At 39.5% G+C, this 25,139-nt stretch overlaps 1 protein-coding gene across 1 annotated transcript in view; it reads right to left on the bottom strand.

Annotated features, from left to right (window-relative positions):
- Positions 1-25,139, bottom strand: part of usp43a (ubiquitin specific peptidase 43a) — a 221,709-nt gene that overhangs the window by 43,107 nt on the left and 153,463 nt on the right. Inside the window, exon 12 of the mRNA XM_047365938.1 lies at positions 16,766-16,885. Coding sequence (XP_047221894.1) covers positions 16,766-16,885 — 120 coding nt within the window. The remainder of the gene's footprint in view (positions 1-16,765; positions 16,886-25,139) is intronic.

Genomic DNA, 25,139 nt, shown 5'->3' with positions numbered 1-25,139 from the left:
CCAAGGTGAAGAAGGCCTGAAAAGGTGGCTGGGACCGGCCTGACAAATGGGTCCATTGACACATTATTACTTAGAACATGAGATCTCTGGGGTTCAGGAATAATAGGAATCGAAAGATTGTGTTTGAGGGTTGAAAACGTGTGGTTGAGAAGAGTGTGACAGGAATGAATGAAGGTCCAAGGTATGAATGATGAATGATGTGGGCCACATGAGTGAAAGGTTCATGGATCGAATGGTATGTTTTAGTTTCTGTGAGCTCATTATTTGTTTTGGGTTTTGATTCATAGTTGTGTTCAGACAACTAATGAACGTTTTGTAGTGCACCGAGTTTTGTTTTTCATTAGTTTTTCTCTAATGTCGGTATTCCCTATATGTGTTTAGATGCTCGCAAGTTGAAACAATTTTCTGGGTTTTAGTTTCAGAGGGTGAAAACTTAAAATTCTTATGAATTTTCTTGAGGTGAAATTGGATCTAAATTTTCTTTGGGATGGGAACAGAACCAAATAGAACCTGTCATTCTGCCATAGGGTTCTGGTGGAATAATTTGATGGTAAAAGATTTGGCAGCAAACTTCCTTAAAAGGGGAGGCTGAAGCCGGCATGTGTTGTGTGTCTTAAGTGTTTGTCTAAATTTCTGTTTCAATGTTTGTCTCAAATGTTTGTCTGACTAACATTTAGACTTCAGAGAAAACAAAAAGAAATAATAATAATCATAGGATGGTAAATGGAAATGGATAAATTGGGGAAAAATGACTGGTTATAGTGATCAAATGTTTAACAGGAATGAATAACTAAATAATGGTATGATTAAGGGTACAGAATATGTAAATTACTTTTATCTGGTATTGGGGGTAGAGGTTATGGGGAAGGACCCCAAAGGTCTAATTTAGGTAAATATAATCAAATTATCAACGTGCTTGAAAAGTAGGTTGTCCAAAACACTGGACACCTTCATGGTAAATGATATAAATACTTTGTTCTGGGGATGATTTCAAAAAATTATTATGGAACAAATAATGGTTGGAACATATCTAACTTTGGCTACTAGTTAATGGACAATAAAGTGGCAACTAACTGGGTTACAATATAAATATGATTTTTGGGTTAAAGGTGAGAAGATGACTCTATTATATTATCTACATATAAGATTCTCATGAAAACAGGTATTGGAGCATTTCCTGTTCCCAACAAGCCCTAAAGGAAATTGTTATTGATTTTATGGGTTCTGACAACAGAGTGAAAGGATGTAGAGATGTGATTGATACTTTCACAAGGTTGGGTGAGAGAGCTAATCACACAATCAAAGAAACGATTGACTAACGTTTGTGCTGATACAAAAATGAAGTGTGCTGAAGATGCGCTGCCCTTGGTGATGTTTTACATCAGATCATCACCCACTGAGTTCATGGGTTTAACTCCCCATCAGCTGCTGGCAGGAAGAACCATACCCTGACCTTTCACCTCCTCTCTTCAGTCAGGGTGTGAACCCAGTCTGGATTCAGAGAGAGAGCAAATTACATGTTCAAAGATTTTAATCTGCTGTGAAGTTTTTGTCTCATAACACAGGAGGATCTAACCAAAGAACCAACAGGAGAAACAAATGGAGCTCTGGATGAGGGCAAAACTAAGATCAGCTGATCATATTCCAGGAAGGGAGAGACGTCCTCCGAAGGAAACCTCAGAGAAATCAGAAAGCACCTGAGGAAGAACATACAAATAGGTTTGATTGGATATCTTTTGACTTAACATTTCATTTCCAGCTAACACATCAAAAAATGTGCTTGTGAAACTAAATTAATTTATTCCAGTAACCATCATGTCAAAAGGTAAGATTAACTCATCTTTTTGCTTTCAACTAACAAAATGCAATTATGTGGAACCTGTTTCATACATTTTTGAGTGGGCTGGGTTACTTCAACAGAGGGAATGTGATAAAGAAATTAACAATAAAAATTCTATTTGTTGGGTTAAAGCTTGAAGGAGTATGTCCCGGTAAATTTCACAAAATCAATAATCACAGGGGAGAGAAGGATTTCTAAAGTAAAACTGTGTGAATAATCAACAAACAAATGTTTACTTCTGTGAATGTGGGAAATTGTGGAATAATTTGCATGAAGGGTTAAAGGAGTGTTCAACTATTTAATCAATTCAAATAACTTGATGAATAGAAATTATAACTTCCTGTGTGCTTCTGAGTTATTTATTTATGGATGATGTTGTTTGCAACTTAGATTGTAAATTAACTTGATACAAGGCCTTGAACTTTTACTTGCTGCTGAACAGAACTGATTTATGGAGGAATAATTGCTTTAATAATTAATAATAATTGCTATTGACTGGACAGGAAAGATGTGCCCTGGTTTCCCTCTCCCTCCAGGACGCCCTGACACCGATTGGTTCACTTCGTCAGGGGGAACCTTTCAGAAAATGTGTTTTTGAATTTGATATGTCTGCTAGAATACAAACTGCTTCCTGTTAGAACCGATTCTAATCTTTTAAATGACACCACGGCAAAACAGCAGAGACAGCTGAAGGCTGTGTAAACAGGATGTTGAAATTATTTCTTGTCAAAATAGGGTATGATCCTAGCAAAAAAAAAAAAAAAAGAAAGAAAGAAATGGTTGTGTGGTGTTTGTGGATAGGTTTGTTGTTCTTTTATTTCCAAAAATTACAGCACCTGATGGATCTCTAACGACGGCCCTAAAAGGATTGCAATCACTGTCCATCGAATTAAAATCGCACTCAGGAATCAATGAACAATTCACAAAGAATGTTTGAGACGTGGTTTAGAAAATGGGGAAACCTACTGGTGAGTATATTCACTTCATTGCCTGTTGTGGTGATCGCAGTTTATGTATGCTGTTGTGCAACGTGTATTCCAGCTCTCATCCTCAGGTGTATTGATTGTGCGATTGGTTCCAGTGATAACAGAGGTGCCCGTGCACACAGAGTGTTTTCTTTTATATGTATCTAAGCATGACTTTCTTCCTGATAAAAAAGGGGAGACTGTTAGGGTTTGAAAACTTTTGTATTGTTTATCACTCATGTCTGCTCTAAGTGCTTTTCCCTCCTACATGCCACAGAAAGGGATATGTGGGAGGCGAGTGAGTTATTATTGCCAAGTCCTCACTCCCTCTCTGTTTAAAATCAAGACACATAACCCTAACCTTTCTGACCCCACACACACACACACACACACACACACACACACACACACTGAATGTTTGTTGAACTGTGTGTGAACCAGCATGTATAAATAAAGAGAGAGGAGTGCCAACACTTTGTAGTCTGTACTGCAGAGCTACCCTTGCAAGTAAATTGACTGTATCGTTCTTGCCTCCGAGTTGACTAAATAATACCTAACATAGTCTTACCCACAAAAAGAAACTGTGAAACTTGCACAACTGCTGCATTGCTCCCTAATATATACCACTATTCTGACAGTTGTTTGGAGAAATGTGAGGGCTGAAACCTGTGGGCATCAGGGCAACAGTGCTGGTTAGAACTGAAGCAGCAATTGCAATGTTAAACCTGAATGCAGCCAGAAATGTAGTGGTTCGAAATGCAGATTCTCTCACCAGCAGATTTCCTCACCTCATCCCCCTGTGATAAATTGGCAGGCTGGGCTCACCACTGTTGCACTTTTAAATCTCTCTCCAGGGTGTTGGTTTGTTAGGTCTCACTAGATAATATCACAAAATAATTCTTGACTTTATGAACTCCAGTTCAAGCTGGAGACTTTGAGATGACAATTTTTGCCCTGTGTGGTCATTCAGTTATGCAGTGAGGTTTGGCATTTGGCAATTGAGATCTGACTTCATCACTTTTAGAGTTTTCAGCTGCCTTGGTCTCACTTTATCCTATGGGGTCAACAACTATCATTTGCTACAAGACTGAACAGATCTGAAAAGGAAGTTTTGCAAATGATGACATATGCCCTTAAAATCAAGCAGCAGAAACATAATTAAAGTTCTGGTAAACATAATATCTTCACTCTACAAGCAATTCAAAAGAAGATTGCTAAAACACTTCACTAACATCTCTTTTTTTCTAACATTTTGAGTCTTTCTTGGATATTTAATTAAGGTTTTGCTTAAATATTCTAAATAAAGAGGTCCATTATGACTCAGATAACTATGGAAATTGGTTTGTACGTGACGTTTCTCAAGTAGTGGATTTTGCAATGGTTATCACAATTCTTTTCAGAAATCTGTGACTGGATGTCACAATAATGAGCACTGTACACAAGAATCCAAACAGAAAAAATGTGTGAAAATAGGACAAGGAAGAGCTGAACATTTCTTATTAGGAAAAGGTGTTCACTTCCTGTGATTCTTCAGAGGAACGGTTAAGAAGCTCCTGGCATACTGTGAACCCTCAATTTTTGAAGGTGACTTTCTTGTTACCTTTATTTTTTCCAATGTATGATTGAACTGTAAGATGGAAACAGACATCTTACTCAAAATATTTCTGAGGTGTTTTTAATGCCATTCACTGCATTAAAGAATATTGCATCAAACCAATAAAAAACATTTTAATACAGAAATGTGAGCTTAATGAAACCTATGTTTAATACCTTATACCCTATATAATTGTTATTTTCAAAAGGTACTTTTAATCTGACAACTGAGCCTCCTCAGAATGCATATTCTAATTTACTGAGATGTACCTTTTGCTCTATGCATGTGGTGCCACTCATGAATAAGAACATGAAGGCTGATTTGAAGGCTGATTTGACTTAGATGCAACACAGAGAGGAAGGATCTCAGATAAAGATTAAATATAAACAACCTGTAATTATATGAATGAAGTAGAAATACCAAACACAGAACTTTCCGTTCCAGTGTTTTTTTTACAGTACAGGAGTGAAAGACAATACTGTTTAAGTGGAAACAACTGACACTGAGAATCACCACTGTATGCTATAAGTGAAAGTATAAAGGTCTGTCAGCAACCCCTCCTGAAAAAATTATATTCTTTCAAACATCCCATTCAGGATACAATGCCAGCCTTCTGCTCAAGGTGCCCTGAAAATTTATAGTATCATCACAGTTTTTTTCTTCAAGTTTCACAAGGTTCTGAACAGTGCATATTAGGGCATAACAAAAACCCTTTCATACCCTAAAGAGTACCATCCGTGAACGCAATCACTGCTTACAAGGCGATTCCTTATTTTTTTTAAGAATTGCAGGACCTCCACAAGCAGAAGCAACACGAGGGGGCTGTCAATCAAGACACTCAAATTCGGTTTCTTGTCGTTTTACAAAAATCATCAAAAAATTATTCAAGTTTTGCACTTCTAACACAGTAGAGCATTAAGCAAATGCTAAGAAAAATAGGAATCCAAATCACAGAATTAAAGCTGAATCTCTTTGAATGTCATTTTAATTTGGGCAAAAGGATGATACAACAAAAATTAAATTTAAAAACAAGATGAGAACATGTTTGAATGTATTGTGATCAAATTAATACAAACAGACTTCTTGATTAATATCTGAACAAATGTTCGTGAGCAACACTTTTTTCATAAACAAGCTTCTAGCATATTTTCGCCTGGATATTTGAACACAATTAGAATCATAATTGGTACAGTTTATTTAAACTAGTCGTTTTCCTTGAGAAAAACAGGCTTTTGAGGAAAGTGTTTAAATTTTCAAAGGACTGAGGTCCGGACCATTCCAGAAGCTCGATGCTAACCCGTGTTCTCCGTTCCAAAACCCATTTTGATGTATTTGATGTGCTTAAATTACCCACATGTAAATGCACAGTGTTGTATAACAAAGCAACATATCCTGAATTATTCAAATGACAAACAAGCAAATCTGTTAAACATACAAAAATAAAGGTGCAATGACCTGGTTGCACAGTTGTGAACTAATACTGTCAAAGGGCCTCTTGATTCAGTTTCACCGTTCGGTTTTCTTTGGTACTAGTCTATCAGCAGGCCACATTTTAACTTTGCCACATTTTCTCTGCAAAAGTTCTCCAAATGTGTCAGGTTGTGAGGATATGCTTGAATTCACACGGCTTAAAACTAAAATCCATCTTCATTTTTGGCATTTGAGCCGATACCTGAAGGTTCTGAATAAAAAATGCTATAACACCTCCGTTCTGTCTCAGGAAAAGTAGAGCATGGTGCTGCCATGACCCCTTTGAACAGAATAACTATGATGTTCTTTCAGTGATGTGCAGAGTTGATTGTGCCAAACATACCTTTTGAAATTATGGCTTAAAAGTTGTATTTCAGTTTCTACATAGCAGAACGTATTCTCTCACAGGTTTTAGGAATTCCAGCCAGACCTCGATGTTTTTTCAGAATAAAAAATTCTGTCTTTCAACCCTACCCCTTAATCCAGACATGGAGAAAACAGGAGATTCTTGTCACACGGAGGACACAACTAGCACTTGTTCCTGCATCTACCTGAATGTTGCTATCTGCGGTATGGCAGCTTCCCTGATCAGTTACAGCTTCATTATGTTTAGCTTTTTTTTTTTTAATGTCCCATTTTGAAGTGTGCTTGTTGTCTCTATATCTTTTTCTAATTATCAGTGACTGCCTTCACTGTACAATGGTGTATACATGTAAACTGCTGTAAATTGTTGTACTCTTCCCATGACTGATACCTTTGTATAATTATATCCGTTTGATTCTTTCTAATCCCTTTGCACAGTTATTATAGCTAAAGGACAGAAATGTGGAAACAGCCGACTAGGACAACAGAAGCATGTATCAGCTTAATTAGATTCACAATAATTGATGGCATATGTGAACTGAAGAAGACTGAATGCTGATATTAAAGTAAAAGATGCTTCAGCACAGTATCAGTTTAGGGATATGCACACTTATGCAATAAGGCTATTGTTTCAACTTGTTATTTTTATATGTCCTTCCTATTATAAATTCTTGTCTATTTTTCATTAAAATTCGAAGGTAAATGTGACATTATACAAGGAAAAGGTTCTGATATGATGTATTAACGTCTTTAGTTTATATAAAAAAAATCTTGCATTGTAGAAGGGATGAGTAAATTTTTTAGAGCAATTTTATGTGTATGTTTACGTAAATAGTAAAATGACTTTTCTTTTGCAAAAAGTGCATGATGGTGGGGTGTTTAGCTAAAGCAGAGAAGCAATGTCAGCAGTGTGTTTGTTTTTTCAAGGTGTCGAAAGGATAGGGAAATACGCTGCCTAAATAAATTACAGGAACACTTAATCAGAGTATAATATCAAGTCAGTTAAACCTCTGGAATATTGATCGGGTCAGTTCATTAGTAGAGGGGGTGGTAATCGGAGTCAGCTGTTTTGGTGTTTATGAAATTAACACAGGGTCACTAAAGGGGCAACAAAAAAACGATCTCAAAAATAGGAATGGTTTTGTAGGTGAAGGCCATAGATGTTTTTACCCTGCTCATTTTTTTGACTGCTTTTCAGTAGTTTTTCATGTCACCAGGGTCAATGTCAGGTAGAATGAGGCGATACCTGAACCCTACAGAGGTTGCACAGGCAGTCCAACTCCACCACAAAGGAACATCAATACGTGCCATTGCTTGAAGGTTTATTATATCACCCAGTGCAGTCTCAGAAGCATGGAGATTTCAGGAGACAGGCAGTTACTCTATGAGAACTGGACAAGGCCGTCGCAGGTCCCTATCCCATCAGCAGGATCAGTATCTGCTCCTTTGTGCAAGGAGGGACAGGATGAATACTACCAGGGTCCTACAAAGTGACCTTCAGTGGGCCACTGCCTCTAACCAAACTATTAGAAATAGACTTCATAATGATGGTCAAAGGGCCCAGCATCCTCCACAAGGCCCTGTGGTCACTGCCCAGCACCATGGAGCTCAACTGGCATTTGTCAGAGAACACGGGAATTGGCAGGTTTGGCACTGGCACCCTGTTTTTTGCAGCTTCAGTCTGAGCTCATGTGACAGATGTGAAAGTGTCTGGAATAGCTGTGGTGAAGGTTAAGTTGCCTGCAACATTGTTTAGCATGATCAGCTTGTTGGTGGATAAGTGTTGGTCTGGGAAAGCATATCCATGGAGAGACTCACAGACCTGTACAGGTTAAATGATGGCACCATGACTGCCATTAGATATCAGGCCTTAGACCCACTGTAGGCCCTTCGCTGGTGCAGTGGGTCCTGGTTCCTCCTGGTGCATGATAATGCCCGGCCTCATGTGGCAAGAGTATGCATGCATTTCCTGGAAAACGATAAAATTGATACCAGACTGGACTCAAATTGAACATCTCTTGGACACCATGTTTCGGTACATCTGACACCACCAGGTTGCAACTCTGAGTTCTGAGTTGCTGTCAGGATACAATGTTTGAACCATTGGATGCACATGGTCCTCAAGAATGGTTTGGTAGTCCTTGGCAGTGATGCGCCCATCTAGCACAAGTATTGGGCCAAGGGAATGCCATGATATGGCAGCCCAAACCATCACTGATCCACCCCCATGCTTCACTCTGGGCATGCAACAGTCTGGGTGGTACGCTTCTTTGGGGCTTCTCCACACAGTAACTCTCCCGGAAGTGGGGAAAACAGTAAAGGTGGACTCATCAGAGAACAATACATGTTTCACATTGTCCACAGCCCAAGATTTGCACTCCTTGCACCATTGAAATGATGTTTGGCATTGGCATGAGTGACCAAAGGTTTGGCTATAGCAGCCAGGCCGTGTATATTGACCCTGTGGACCTCCCGACGGAAAGTTCTGGTGGAAACAGGAGAGTTGAGGTGCACATTTAATTCTGCCGTGATTTGGGCAGCCGTGGTTTTATGTTTTTTGGATACAATCCGGGTTAGCACCCGAACATCCCTTTCAGACAGCTTCTTCTTGCGTCCACAGTTAATCCTGTTGGATGTGGTTCGTCCTTCTTGGTGGTATGCTGACATTACCCTGGATACCGTGGCTCTTGATACATCACAAAGACTTGCTGTCTTGGTCACAGATGCGCCAGCAAGACGTGCACCAACAATTTGTCCTCTTTTGAACTCTGGTATGTCACCCATAATGTTGTGTACATTTCAATATTTTGAGCAAAACTGTGCTCTTACCCTGCTAATTGAACCTTCACACTCTGCTCAATGAAGCCAGTCATCATTGTGCAATCAATGAAGACTGGCTACCAGGCTGGTCCAATTTAGCCATAAAACCTCCCACACTAAAAAACTGAAAAGTGGGGCGTGCAATATTATTCGGCCCCTTTACTTTCAGTGCAGCAAACTCCCTCCAGAAGTTCAGTGAGGATCTCTGAATTATCCAATGTTGTCCCAAATGACTGATGATGATAAATAGAATCCACCTGTGTGTAATCAAGTCTCCGTATAAATGCACCTGCTCTGTAATAGTCTCAGGGTTCTGTTCAAAGCGCAGAAAGCATCATGAAGACCAAAGAACACACCAGGCAGGTCCGAAATACTGTTGTGAAGAAGTTTAAAGCTGGATTTGGATACAAAAAGATTTCCCAAGCTTTAAACATCCCAAGGAGCACTGTGCAAGCGATCATATTGAAATTGAAGGAGTATCAGAGCACTGCAAATCTACCAAGACCCGGCCGTCCCTCTAAACTTTCATCTCGAACAAGGAGAAGACTGATCAGAGATGCAGCCAAGAGGCCCATGATCACTCTGGATGAACTGCAGAGATCTACAGCTGAGGTGGGAGAGTCTGTCCATAGGACAACAATCAGTTGTACACTGCACAAATCTGGCCTTTATGAAAGAGTGGCAAGAAGAAAGCCATTTCTCAAAGATATCCATAAAAAGTCTCGTTTAAAGTTTGCCACAACCCACCTGGGAGACACACCAAACATGTGGAAGAAGGTGCTCTGGTCAGATGAAACCAAAATCAAACTGTTTGGCCACAATGCAAAACGATATGTGTGGCGTAAAAGCAACACAGCTCATCAGCTCATCACCCTGACCACACCATCCCCACTGTCAAACATGGTGGTTTCAGCATCATGGTTTGGGCCTGCTTTTCGTCAGGAGGGACAGGGAAGATGGTCAAAATTGATGGGAAGATGGATGGGGCCAAATACAGGACCATTCTGGAAGAAAACCTGTTGGAGTCTGCAAGAGACCTGAGACTGGGACGGAGATTTATCTTCCAACAAGACAATGATCCAAAGCATAAAGCCAAATCTACAATGGAATGGTTCACAAATAAACGTATCCAGGTGTTGGAATGGCCAAGTCAAAGTCCAGACCTGAATCCAATCGAGAATCTGTGGAAAGAGCTGAAGACTGCTGTTCACGAACGTTCTCCATCCAACCTCACTGAGCTCGAGCTGTTTTGCAAGGAAAAATGGGCAAGAATTTCAGTCTCTCAATGTGCAAAACTGATAGAGACATACCCCAAGCGACTTGCAGCTGTAATTGCAGCAAAGGGTGGCGCTACAAAGTATTAACGCAAGGGGGCTGAATAATATTGCACGCCCCACTTTTCAGGTTTTTATTTGTTAAAGTTGGACACATCCAATAAATTTCATTCCACTTCACGATTGTGTCCCACTTGTTGATTCTTTACAAAAAATTAGAATTTCATATCTATATGTTTGAAGCCTGAAATGTGGCAAGAGGCTGAAAAGTTCAAGGAGGCCGAATACTTTCGCAAGGCACTGTATATACACACACATGCAGACACTCTATAGGCCACTCAATTTCTTCCACACCAAACCCTCATCCATGTGTTTATAAAGCTTTCTTTCTGCAGTTTTCAAATTTATGACAGAACTGAAGAGCCTGTCCCAACAAAATTGCATACAAAGGATTGTCCAAAATGTAGCAGAAGCAGGACAGAGCAGGTGGAGACAGCAGACATTGGGTGAGGATGCGACTTTTGTGAGCAGGATGGACTTGATTTTGGCTTTTGGGACGAAGGCGACTGCCTGCTCTTTCGATATTTGCAGCTCGTTCTTGTTTTATTCAAGGTGGAGGTGTTCAGTCCAGGAGAGGTCAGAGAAGATGTGAATGCCCAGGAACTTTATGCTGTCCACACGCTCCACCACCTCCCCCTGTATGGACCACAGGATGCAAAGAAGCTATTTAAGGTGTCAAGGAGAGCTGGGTCATGGCTGAGCTGCTGGTCGCAATGCTTACAGTCTGTGAGGGATCTGATGGCTCTCCGTATACTGCGTGGTTGTCGTTGTTGAAGTGCTTCTCGATGTGCTGCTTGTTCCTTTGCTTAGCCTGTTGGATGCCCTTCCTCAGTTCTCTCTGGGCCTGCTGTAGGTCAGTCGGTAACTTGATCTGTAAGCTGCATCCTGAGCTCTTAGCAGGGTCCACGCTGTACCGTCTACCCATGGTTTCATGTTAGGAAAAACCCTGGTGTGCGTACGACAGCATCAGTGCAGAAGTTAATATACACAGCACATATGATGTATATTCCTCCAGATCAGCATCATCTTTACACACTCTGAAGTCTGGATTCTCAAAGCAGTCCTGTCCTGGATGGTTCTGATGATGGGTTTGGTTCTGCAGATCAGAAGTTTGTAGGCAGGGATCTTACAATTCAAACTGAGGAGCTGCTGCAGCTTGGTATGCTCCTTGGATGTTGCAGTAGACCAGGTCTAAAGTACTGTGCTGGTTGGAAACTTTATACATTTGTGGAATTTGGGGAGCACAGCTTTTAATTGCACATGATTAAAGTCTCCAGCAACGATCACAGCTGCCTCCGGATTATCGTTGTACAGCTCCTCCCGGGCTAGTTTAGCATTAGTTCTTTGTGGTATGTAGGCTGCTACGGTTATAACAGAGCTGAGTTCTCTAAACAGTTTAAATGGTGTGCACCTCACTGCCAAATATTCTAAATCGGGCAACAGAAGGTTCTGATTGTTTGTGTAGCTGTGCACCAAGAATTGTGAATGTACAGTGCCAAACCTCCACCTTTGACTTTCCCTGCAGTTGTAGTTCTATCAGTCCGGAACAAAGCGTGGCCAGCCAGCTCCACTGCAGCATCGGATGTGTTGTTGTCCAACCAAGTCTCCATGAAGATCACCACATAGCTGTCCATCTAACGTGAGATGATCCTCAGTCGAATCTTGTCCAGTTTGTTGGCGAGCGATCTAAAGTTAGCCAGGAGGTGACTGGGAAGAGGTCTCTTGGGGTGCAGAGAGGGGATTTTCAGAGTCGCTGTGAACACCTGCATTTCGGGTGGAATAAGGTCCAGTTTTGGGCATCTGTAAAGTCCTGGGCTTTTCGCCAGAACCAACAGTTTGGCCCATTTGAATATAAGAACATGTAAGAACAATAAAATGAGCTTAGAATAAAAACGAGTTAAAAAAGTCCCTGAAATACATAAAGTAGCTTTACAAAATAAAAGTGTCACAAAATAAAACACCAATATGAAATTCATATATATAAGTAAATCTTAAAGTAAATAAATAAACCTAAAAGAAAATAAATAAATACATTTTAGGTGAAAATAAGCTAAATGTTTATGTTTTAAATATTTATTCTGTTTTATTTCATTGGGACATTTATTTGTTTGATGAAATTTTCATCAGTAATGATCACAAAACCATGGAGCCAGTAACTGAATCAAAACCATATCTGCAACACAACTCTGACTGGTCCACCCTTGTTGTTTTGGCAGTTAATAAACAGCATTGGTGATGTACTCTCTCAGGACTTTGAGGTTTGTGTGGGTGCAGAGCACCATTTCATAAATAAAGTCAGAAAGGGCATTTTATCATTTTAGAAGTCCAAAGCATATCATAGATGGAAAGGGAAGAAGTTAGATTTTTTTAAGCAAATATACATAAAAGATGCTCCGCACAGGAAAAGAAAATAAAGGCCAGTAATTTCTTAAAAGACTGCAGACATATAACAAAGCAGCAACCCTAATATTAGCAGGCTCAGAATGGGCACTCTGAATCCATCCATTCTCTTTATACAAAGGAGAAAAATGAAAACAGTAACAGCCTATAGCCAAACCTGTCACTGTTAAAAAGCAAACTTTAATGTGGGGTTTTAAGATGATTATTTGAAATTCAGCCTCACTTTTTGACAAAGGTTTCTTTGTTTTGAAATTCTGAATTACCAGTAAAAGTAAAGGGTAAAAGTATTTGAATCCCCTTATGTATACATTTATGCCTTAGGCCCAGAGACTGCTGCAGGCTGTGTTAGATAGAGACGAGAGTAAGTAGAACATATTACTCTTAATAGATGTTATTCAACCTACGTTCACATATGCACAATTCACTTAAGCCTCTGCGTCTCCAGGGTAACAGGGTTGTAGTTTCATTACAAACTTACTTCCATTTTGTACCTACAAACCAACTATTTTATACTCATACACTGGATATTCAAAGTGTACAAATGCCTGATTTTTTATTGAAAAATGAGACATAACTTCAGAAATTCTTCTTTTTTTTTTTTACATGTCCTGTCCGGCAGAGTAGCACTCAGAATTGTTGTCTGACAAACTCACTTGGCAAGAGGTCCCTGGCCAACGGCAGCTATCCGGGGCTGGTAGCCCCAACCATGCCCCCGCAACCACACACCACATTACCACCACTGCAATGACAGCCTAGGGAGAAACACCAACCAGCTCAGCTCCACCGTCTTCACTCAGCCAATCCAAATGCTGGTGACCCCACATCCAAAAAGAAGACCCAACCCCCTCACCCACAATCTGTAACCCCCTGACGCCACCCTCCAGCACAGCTGGAATGCCGGTGATGTTATGGAGCAACTGACAAAAACGCTTTCTTGGTAGCATAAGTTCCTTAAGATAAACCTTGGTTCTTAAACACAGCTGATTCCTTTGTTCCTTTCTTGTATGTAGTTTTTTGATTGCTTCATTTTGCTTGGTAGTTTAAGTTAATTTTTTCCAGCCCAGTAAAGGGTTTGTGAACTGAAACATGTTTAATTCGGAGTTGAATTGTTTTGCTAATAAATTCTTATATTTTGGAGAGAAGTGTTGTGAATCTATTCCATTTGTGTGCAGAGATTGCTATTCTGTAATGCCAGTGCTCGAATCACCCTTTCATCCATTCTCCTAATACCACCGCCATTCTGGGATGCTATTCCTAGGACAGTACTTGACAGACCAAATGGTTATTTAATTAAATATTAAATAATATAAGCATCCTAACTGCACAACAGAAGGTTAAAGAACACTGCCTTAATCATTACGTTTACCCAGGGTTGCTATGAAACGTTCAGTGGCAGCTGAGTCCTCTTTGTACCCAAAATGGTAAAAGTACAAAGAAGGGAAGGGGGTAATGACCAGTACCTGCCCCCTGGTGTTCCCAGAAGGTACATTTCCTAAACCTGCTAAATAATACACATAAAGCCAGGACTTGGAACCCTTTTTGCCATCTCTGGGTTTTTTGAATGATAGAGGCATAAAGAAGGGTTGGAGTCAACCGGATCCTGTTAAAGATACCGACAGCCCAGTAATGGCTGACTTTTGTAAGGTTTAGTAAAGGTAACTCGGCATGTAGCAATGACAACTAGCCTGCATATTTAAGTGAAAATAAAAAGACACACAGATCTCAGTGGTGCAACATGAACATTATTTCTTGTCATTTACACACAGTGGATGAATTGTGAAAAGGTATGTTTATACAGAACAGATCACTTGGAGTTTCTTACCTGAGACTTTTTCCTGAGATCCTTGAAAGCTTAGGGATGAGACTGTAATGAATAGTTTCATTTATTTTAATATAAAAAAAATAAAGCCCTACAAAATGTACACTTTAATTGCACCATGGAATTTAAGCCCATATGCCATCTGAACTAGTGTTAAAAATAAGTAGACGTCAGATCTCCTAGTGCAAGTCAATTCAGCATGCAAATCGAGGCTGCACATAGTGATCTGCGAGCCACATAATGGTCCTATTTCTAATGTTTTTTGCAGGTGATTTTTGCAGTCTACTAGTTTAAGGACCAGGCTATGTGATTGAACAAGAGTAAAATTATGCTGAACACTGCTTTTGGGAGCAGACTATACAGATAAGAATTGTTACTACAGATCCCTGGCATTAAAAATCTAATAAAGAGTAGCTGTTGTAGCTGTTCTGACACATCCCCATGATGTCAGAGGGGAAAAAAGGAGATAAACAAGTGGTATTGTTGCTATGCCACCATGCTTTCAATCCAGAAGGTTTTTATGTCAAAAGACCTGCTTCATCCAACAGTGCAAAACATGACTATTTGGTTAATTGGTCTGTCTAAATAGCCCTTACATATGAGTATGTGCGTGCATTGCTGTTTATCCCGAACAATTTAAATTATTGAACCAAAAAACAGGAACCCTGTTTTAAGAAAAAAAAAAAAGGATTTACCTTTTTTTGCAGAATTTTGCCGGATTCATAAGAGTATAAAGTGTAAAGATGCTGGTTTACTAGTCATAAGATCTGGTGTAAATAACTACTTCTGGATATTTATGGCTGAATAAACCCCTGCAATAAAGCAAACCACAACACTCTAGTTTCCACTAAATCACGATGGTAATTGCTGTGCATCACCACAATCCACATTTCCTGTCCATTTATTGATTCAATTGCTAACCACTATTGATATTGAAAAAACTTGCTTATTGTGTCAAATATTGATATTTGCTAAAAATGTGACAAATAATCTTTTTTATTACGACCCACCACTAATAAAGTAGGAAAAACTAAATCCTAAGTACCAAGAGGCCACTGATTTAATTAGCCCTTTATAAAAGAAGATGTCTGACATACTGTATGCCTACTGCTCTGTGTGGACCTTGGAGTTCTACTCCAGGCTTCCCAGCTTTTACTTTTGAACCCTATTGTGGCCACAAGACGTGGCTGGCTTGATTGGAGATTCATGAACAGCTAGAGGCAGATTAGAGAGAGCCTCGTCTCTGCGCCGTTATCATGGAATTGAGGCTGCAGTCATTACAAACCCAAAAACCACGCTCCTTCTTTTTCCTCCAGCTTTGGTTATGACAGAGGCTCAAACTGCATGTGCTTCATTTGACACCAGAGGGGGTCCAAAGTATAGCCCGGAGACCATTTACAGTCCTTGAAAGGATTTTGTGACACCTCCAGTTCAACAATGATACAAATTTTGCCCGGGACCATGGGTGGTTGATGCAGATGGAGACTTTTTTGGCGGAAGATATTTACTGACGAATTGAAGGTACAACACAAAGTAATTTCCTGTTATCAACCTTGCTTCTCGCGTTCACTTTAATAGTAAAAAGGAGTTCAAATGTTCAGCTACTATTAATCAAAAGCAGACTATGGCACACAGATTAATAAAACTTTGCTAAGTACAGCAAGCTTATTTAACAAAGAATGAGGTCTACTCAGGGCATGTGCTTTTTACTTGGACCTTGTTAGTCCTGCTTCCTGAAACGAGGCCCTGGAGTTTTACAAGCATACATATAGAGAAGGTTCCTCTAAGAGCTTTTGTGTACCTGCCATTAATGGCTTTTCACAAGTGAGTAGTAACCTCTATGCTTTTAACCGTACAATATCAGATTTTAATTTTTCACCTTTTAAAAAATAACCTTGGCATGCACCAAGATGTAAAATTATACCTAGTTTACATCCCAGTTATATTGCAAATGGGTGTCCTTTACTCTCTCATGTTGTTTAAGAAGCCTGCTATTTGCTCGAAGGTGAGGTCAGATAATGAGAAACTTTGGTTTTGTCAAACATGGCTTTCATCAGCTGCTTGTGCAAAAACATGATTTAGGCATCTATCCGACAACATGAAGAGTAAGCTAAATTACGACACTCGTCTTCACTTTGAACCAGTTTTACTCTCGCCTACCTGTCGAAAGCGCTTGAGGTGGAGGATTAGGATGTCAGGCAGCGTCCATAGACTCATCTTCACCATGCCCTGCTGCAGTTGCTCACAGTGGGGACACTTCCAGGCGTCATCTGGAGCAAGCTGAAATCAACAAGAGTCACACAGTCACTCCATCTCTTCTTTTTTCTGAGCCTTAGACTTTTCAGTCAGTTAAAGATTTAAGTTCTTAAGCATTTGTTGCACAGGAGCCTATTTGTTTGCACTGTTTTGATATGATTCCTCCAACCAGATGTTGGTCGTAAAAGGTTTTTCTTTGTCAGGGCAGGAACAGGAGTTCTGTTATTTAAAACAATTATAAAGTAAAAAACTATTTCTTTGATCACATCCACCATGGTTGTGCCTGAAGAGAGGGTCTACCAGAAACCTATAGTAAACGCAGGAACTACCTTTGGGACTTGTGTGTTTGTGTCTGCCTGTCCTTATTGCAATGTGCTTCGTTAATCTAGTTAATCTCATTTGATACAGTCGACCATAATATTCTCTTAAAAAGCCTGGAATATGCTGTAGGGATCAGGGGAACAGCCATTTATAAAAGAAATCGTATCTGTCTGACAGATTCCAGTTTGTTCATGTAAATGATAAATCATCTTTAAACTACAGGGTTAATTGTGGAGTACCACACGGTTCAGTACTTGGGCCAATTCTCTTTACTATATATATGCTTCCAATAGATCAAATTATCAGGCAGCATGGGATAAATTTTCACTGTTACACTGATGATACTCAGCTTTACTTATCCATAAATCCTGATGAGCCCAACCAGTTAGATAGACTAAAAGCATGTCTTGAAGATATAAAAACTTGGATGACTTTGGATGACTAAAGTTTTTGCTTCTAAATTCAGACAAGACAGAAGCTGTTGTCTTTGGACCGGCGTCTTTAAAAAAGAAACTGCTTAGTCTATCACTTAACCTGGATGGCATTAAATTGACCTCTGATAATAAAGTAAAAAACCTTGGTGTTATTTTTGACCAGGACATGTAATTTAAATCCCATATTAAATAGGTTTCTAGGATTTCCTTCTTTCATCTCCGGAACATTGCCAAAATTAAAAATATCCTATCCAGGAGTGAAGCTGAAAAACTAGTCCATGCATTTGTTACTTCAAGGCTGGACTATTGTAATTCTTTACCATCAGGATGTCCACAAAATGCAATTAAAAGCCTTCAGCTGATTCAAAACAAGAGTTCTGATGAAAATTAAAAAGAGAGATCATATTTCTCCTACTTTAACTTCCCTTCATTGGCTCCCTGTTAAATTCAGAATAGAATTGAAAATTATCCTCCTCACATATAAAGCACTTAATGATTTAGCTCCATCATACATCAGAGATCTGATTGGTCCATATGTTTCTAACAGAGCACTTCGTTCTCAGACTGCAGGTTTACTGGTGGTTCCTAGAGTCTCTAGAAGTAGAATGGGAGACAGATCCTTTAGTTATCAGGCTCCTCTCCTGTGGAACCAGCTCCCGGTTTTGGTCCGTGAGGCAGACACCCCGTCTACTTTGAATGCTAGGCTTAAAACTTTCCTTTTGATAAAGCTTATAGTTAGAGTAGCTTAGTTTATCAGGGAGGGAGCCTTCCTCCCTCCCTGTTGGATGGAGTAAGGGGGAGTCAGGTTTAGCCTAAACTGGCTCAGTTATGGTTGAGGTCCAAACACACCCTCCATTTCTGCTACCTGTATGGCCCTTTCTCTTTTCCGATGGATGTGATCAGTCTGACAGAGAGAGGTATTCCAATCATTGTGGTTTTTAGTATAACAATGACCATCAGTAGGACCCTTTGTGGGGTTCCTTGAAACGACATTGTTGTAAATAAGTGCCGTTTAACTAAATAATCTGAACTAAAACTTTCTGTGTAGTTATGCTGCTATAGGCTTAGGCTGCTGGAGGACATAATGACCACTTTCACCCTTTTTGCTACATTCTCACACTACTCTCCAATTTTGCATTGTTTGCTGTTATTTCAGCTTTTAACTTTGTTCTCTCTCTTTTCTCTTCCTAGAAGCTACACCTGGCCAGACTCTGTGTCTACCTGTGACACCTTTCTGGAGAGGGGCATTGTCCGAGCTTCTGCTGGCAACAACTTAATGCTCACCCTCTACAGATGATCCACATGGCCCTGTCTTTTAGTGTTTAACCTTTTCTCTCTCCTAGACATGGCTACTGACTGAGCTTTTACTGTGACTAATTATATGTGCTCTCTTTCAGACTCTAACCTTGAAAACTGGCTCATAGTTTATCTGTTCTTTCTTTCTAGGTAAAACGACTAAAGGAACTACATTCATTAACATTTACTTTTCCTTCCCATAGAAAGTACTCCTGGATCAGTGCTTCTTTGTTCTCTTTGTGTCTCTGCTCTGTTCTCTCAAACCCCCAGTCGGTCGTGGCAGATGTCCGCTCACACTGAGCCTGGTTCTGCTGGAGGTTTCTTCCTGTTAAAAGGGAGTTTTTCCTCTCCACTGTTGCTACATGCATGCTCAGTATGAGGGATTGCTGCAAAGTCAACGCCAGTGACTGTCCACTGTCTCTACATGTTCATCCAGGAGGAGTGAATGCTACAAGTCACTGACTGGATGCAATCTGCTGGGTTTCCTTAGACAGAAAAACTTTTTATCCAATTTGAAGAAATAACTAACTCTGACTGCACTGTTCAATGGTTAGGACTAATTGGAATGTATGTACCTGACTTTTGTGAAGTGCCTTGAGACAACATTTGTTGTTATTTGGCAATATATAAATACAAAAACTGAATAGTGTAGAAATAAAGTACATAGCAGGTGCTAAACGGTTGCACTACTTCAATTCCCCCAGTAGTCCATGGATTAAACCTGTATACATAATGCCAATGTTTCTTTTTTATCACTTTTAGACACATTTTTTAAACTTAGTATATAATTCTTATATGCCCCTCTTTTTAATTTTTTGCTTTTACATTTGTACTAATTTATTTGCTTATTAACGGCTTATTAAAACAACACACTGCTATTTGTTCTATTTATTCAAGAGAATTCCAAGTAATAACCATGATAACATGTTTTCCTTTTCACAAAGAAAGGTTTAAGATGGGATGTTCCAAGTCTATTAGTGATGGGACTATTCAGTAGGACTATCAGCTGTGTACTGTATCCACCTCCTGCACAACACAACTGATGGTCCCAACCCCATTTATAAGGCTTGAAATCCCACTTATTAAACCTGACAGGGCACACATGTGAAGTGAAAACCATTTCAGGTGACTACCTCTTGAAGCTCATCAACAGAATACCAAGAGTGTGTGGAGCAGTAATCAAAGCAAAAGGTGGCTACTTTGAAGAACCTAGAATATAAGACATATTTTCGGTTGTTTCACACTTTTTTGTTCAGTATATAATTCCACATGTGTTAATTCATAGTTTTGATGCCTTCAGTGTGAAGCTACAATATTCATAATCATGAAAATAACGACAACTCTTTGAATGAGAAGGTGTGTCCAAACCTTTGGTCTGTACTGTCCTGTATGACCCGACCGTCCTCCATTCTCCCGCTGCATGCCGCCTCATAGCCAGGTCATACACAGTGCCGCACACGTGTTTGCCGCAATGGCACGTAATGAAAACAAACAGTAAGCAATGAGCATGCAGCCTGTATACTCATACCACCCCTCCTGTTTTTGTTTCCGTATTTAGTGGTCCAAGTAATGAATGTAATTTAAAATTTTGTAAAAGCAGAGAGTGCAGAGCATTATAAGCAAGCAAAGTAGTAGCAAACAAAGCAAACAAACTCGTGTACTATTGTTCAGGGTAAAGAGCTTTCAAAAGAATCGGAACATTTGTAAACTTCGCATCACTGCTATTAATGATTCTTCACATTCAGGCTTGGGACCAAGAGTCCTGTCATTTTTTCATCTCTGGAAGCCCAGGTGATTTTTTTTATTTATTTATTGGCTCCTTTCTGGGTTTAATCTTTGAAAAAAGCACCTTGGGAAGATGGGTAATTTTAGTGCATCTACACTGGAGTGTGGAAAGAAGATGCGTGAGAAAAAGTTGAAAAAAAGTGTGTGAAATCACCACTGGCTGCTTCCTAACGTATGATTCTGGTGCAGGAGAAACACTATTAGCCTGAGGGTTGGTTTACACACTGCTTATCCTCACAGAAATAGAGCTTACATTCTGTTTGCCGTATAATACTGTCAGCACCTGTTTAATGGCCGGGCCTTCTGAGCTTCAACACGGACTGTTGCTACAATAACAGCTGCCCTGCTTTCTAACACTAGACTCCACTCACACAACTAGATGTTCATTATCTGGAGAATAAGTATCTTTTTGTCACATTCATCTGTGTTGTAACAAAATGTAATCAGGCAGCACAAAAAAAAAAGAAAAATGTTTCATCACATTCTTTTGTCAGAACCCAAGCCCCACTGTAGTGGGCTGCATGTTTAAGTGCTTGACAGAATAGCCTCCTGGTGCTCAGGGGGAGTAATTACAGACATGAGCACTTGTTTCATGCTGATTGTGACAAGGAAGCAAAATGTTGAATACCGTTCTATTCTGCTCCAAAATCAGCATGTCTGTTGGGCAAGAGAAAGAAAGAAAAAGCCAGAGCAACAAAATAGACCCCAGTACATCTCAGTTTCTGAGCATCACTTGACTCCCTGTTCTCCAATTAGCAGAATAAATTAGACAGTAGAAGAAAGGCTGGAAAGATGGTAGGACACAGGAGCACGCTGCAGTTTGTTCAATAAGGCGCTCTTTACATAGATTTTCACCTATGTGGTAGTTTCATGTTTGGTACGAACTGTCAAAGTTCACAGAAAAACAACATATGCACATCTAACATCTACATTGGGCCATTTTCAGAGTGTGATAAGTCTTAGAATATTGAAAGCAGAAATGTTATTAGTGAAGAAAAGAAATATTCTAGGGAGTTTTCCTCTCCACTATCGTTACATGCATGCTCAGTATGAGGGATTGCTGCAAAGTCAATGCAAGCAACTGCCCACTTCCGCTAAATGCGCATCTAAGAAGAGTGAATGCTGCAAGTCACCGACTTGATGCAAGCTGTTGGGTTTCCTTAGATAGAAAACCTTTTTAACCAATTTAAATAATAAATTGAATTTAACTGCACTGTTTGATAGTTAGGATTAATTGCAACATATGTACCTGACTTGAAATCTGCATGATTCAATTAAATTGCCATGTCGTCTCAAAGTGCCTTGAGACAACATGTGGTGTGAACTGCCGCTATATAAATAAAACTGAATTTAAACTGCAGACCTGAGGACTCTAAGAAGCAAAACTCACACTCACAAATGTAAGCAAGAATTTAATCAGATCTACAGATTCGATATACAAAAATGGAAATGTAAAATGGTAAATGCACATGTCCAGCGCTTTAACAAGTCCGAGGCTTTACACTACAATCAGTCATCCATCCATTCAAACACTGACAGTGGTAAGCTACATTGTAGCCACAGAATTGAGGCTGCCACCGGGCCCTCTGACCACCAACAGCACACAAAGCGGGTGAAGTGTCTTGCCCAAGGACACGACGACTGACACTGGACACCCACCGGTTACAGGACGAACCCCTACCACCGTAGGCACCCATATTGAAATAGGAAGTTAAGTATGAACACTAATGCACCAAACTGTTATACTGGATGAGTCAGGATTAAAGCCCATCCATCAACTAGTGCAAGCAGTTACCAGACAAAGAACTGGTATTCTTTTCTTAAATGCTATAAAAACGTGAGGCATGACACTTGAGCATCTCATATGTCACACTCCACATTTAGATTGAATACATAATGTAAATGGATCTGATAAAACCTGACTAGCAAACTCAGCAGCTTGCATCCAAACTCTTACATTTACACCTCAAGGTTTACAATTAACATTTTGAAATGATGTGATCTTTTTTTTATAAGACAAATACATGCCAGGAATAAGCTTTGCAGCAGAGCCAACCGAGAAATGAACCGTTGGGAGGCTAAGCCTTTAACCTGTCACCTTCAAAGAGAATGAACGGTCCTTTCTTCCTGTGTGACGGAGCCAACAGTCATGACTTTTTCTTTGCCTCTGAACAGGTTCTATACAATACAAAGTCCCAGTTGGTAAAATGCAATCAGACAAATAATTGCATTGGTACAAGCTGATGAGCACAAGAGAACCTGCAGATGTCATTTTGATGAATGAAGTGAGGTTTTAACAGCATCAAACACTGCTGATGAATGCAGAACTGCCTTTTAAACACTGTTTATGGAACTCACTATTTTAAAAAAGTAAAAAAAACATATAATGTAAACTTTCCCCCCTTATTAGTGCAAAGTATTATCAGCTGGTCTAGTCCTGAAGGCCCATAAAGTCTTTTCTCTTTACCAAGGCATTGCCGAAGAAGCCCCTCATGACAAGTGAAAACAGAGCACTCTCAAAACCTTCACCATCTTGTTATTGTAAAAGATACTGATAGAACTGGTCACATATACATTTCTAAACTTCTAAATGTTCCACTGAGCACCACCGGGGTTACAGTTGAGAAGTAAAACAAACATTTTACCATAAATCAGTCGTGGTAAGGTGTTTCTCAGACGACTCCTGAGGAGTCAAACCAATAATGAGAAAAGTTGTCCAAGACCCTAGGAGAGCTCACACTGAGAGCTTCGGAAGGAGCTGGAAACAGCAGAAACATTTTCAATAAAAATAAGCAATCCACTCAACTGTAATGGCCTCAACGCCCGCTCACACTGCAAAGCTCCACTGCTCAAGAAAATGCATTTTAAAACTTATTTCAAGGGAACCGCAGAACATTTGAACAAGCCAGTGGGTGTTCAGCAAGATAATGATCCCAAGAAGACAGCAGAGAGAGGACGGCAGAGGCCCAGAGAACATTATCACAGCCGAGCGATGAATGCAAAGAATGCTCCATAGAGAAAATTACTTTCATCATAGATGTCATAATAGAAACGTATTAAACACATTTCAGCACGTCGGTTGAATTTTCATTTCCTGTGTAATTCTGCTTTACTGTACAGTCAGTCAGTCAGTCAGTCATTTTCTACTGCTTATTCCATAGTGGGTCGCGGGGGAGCTGGTGCCTATCTCCAGCAGTCTATGGGCTAGAGGCAGGGTACACCCTGGACAGGTCGCCAGTCCATCACAGGGCAACACACAAACAACCATGCACACACTCATTCATGCACCCAAGGGCAATTTAGAGTGACCAATTAACCTAATAGGCATGCTTTTGGACTGTGGGAGGAAGCCGGAGTACCCGGTGAGAACCCACACATGCACGGGGAGAACATGCAAACTCCATGCAGAAAGACCCCCGGCCAGGAACCGAACCCAGGACCTTCTTACTGCAAGGCAACAGTGCTACCAACTGCGCCACCTTGCAGCCCTTTACTGTACATACACATTTATTTGTATGTTTCTTTGTATGTGTGGATTACTTGGGCTGTCATAGGCATTGCTGACTTTGTTTCCATATCTTTTTTTAAAAACAGGTGTGGTTTTAATCTAATTGAGACTTTTTTTCATGACAAAAAAATTATATATTAACTATCTGGTGTGAATTTCATGTAACTAGAAATATGTTTACTGAGAAAATTATGTGTTCACTGTGTATTTTCGCCTCTTTATTATTTATCTGGAAGCCTACTGCAAAAGTCCCGTTTTTATTTGACAAAGAAATCAGTTTTTGCCTATTTTTATTATATAATTGCTAAATGATTTTAGATATTTTACATTAGGAGAACCTTTTACCTTTTATCTTTAATGAAGCTAGGGTCAAATTGAGGTTTTCATAACAAGAGAGTTGACTTTCAGTAATGGACTGTGGACTAGATGAGCCTTTTAGAAACATCCTTAAAATTCAAATAATCTTATTTTGGCTTCATTTGCCAGTAGCTGCTCACAGGGCAGCTTCGGTCATGGTTTAGCAGTGTGTTTGTGTCTAATGAAGTCTAAAGGCAATCATCTGTCAGTTCACACAATTTTTATCAAACATTAAATAATTATTTTTTTTTTATTCATTTAATCTATAGAACTTAAATATGGGATGATTAGATAAATGTCTAAACATACTCTTCACACTATTTTAGCAATAATTATCTAACAAAACCAGTTTAGGTTGTTTAGTAGGTTTTAACATAGCACTAAGAACCTAGATGAACATATTTTATAAAAAAAAAGAAATATTTTATATATATATATATATATATAAAATATGGAGTCAAAACCTAGAACAAACAATGCTGACCCTTTACACCTAGTTACCATTTCTATTTAAAATGTATATAAATATAAATTTTAATACTAATATATTTCATTTTCCATTAACCTCACCTCATGT

This window comes from Girardinichthys multiradiatus, chromosome 5 (genome assembly GCF_021462225.1).
Source record: "Girardinichthys multiradiatus isolate DD_20200921_A chromosome 5, DD_fGirMul_XY1, whole genome shotgun sequence".
Classification (NCBI taxonomy): Eukaryota; Metazoa; Chordata; class Actinopteri; order Cyprinodontiformes; family Goodeidae; genus Girardinichthys; species Girardinichthys multiradiatus.
This window is presented reverse-complemented; position numbering and strand designations above follow the sequence as displayed.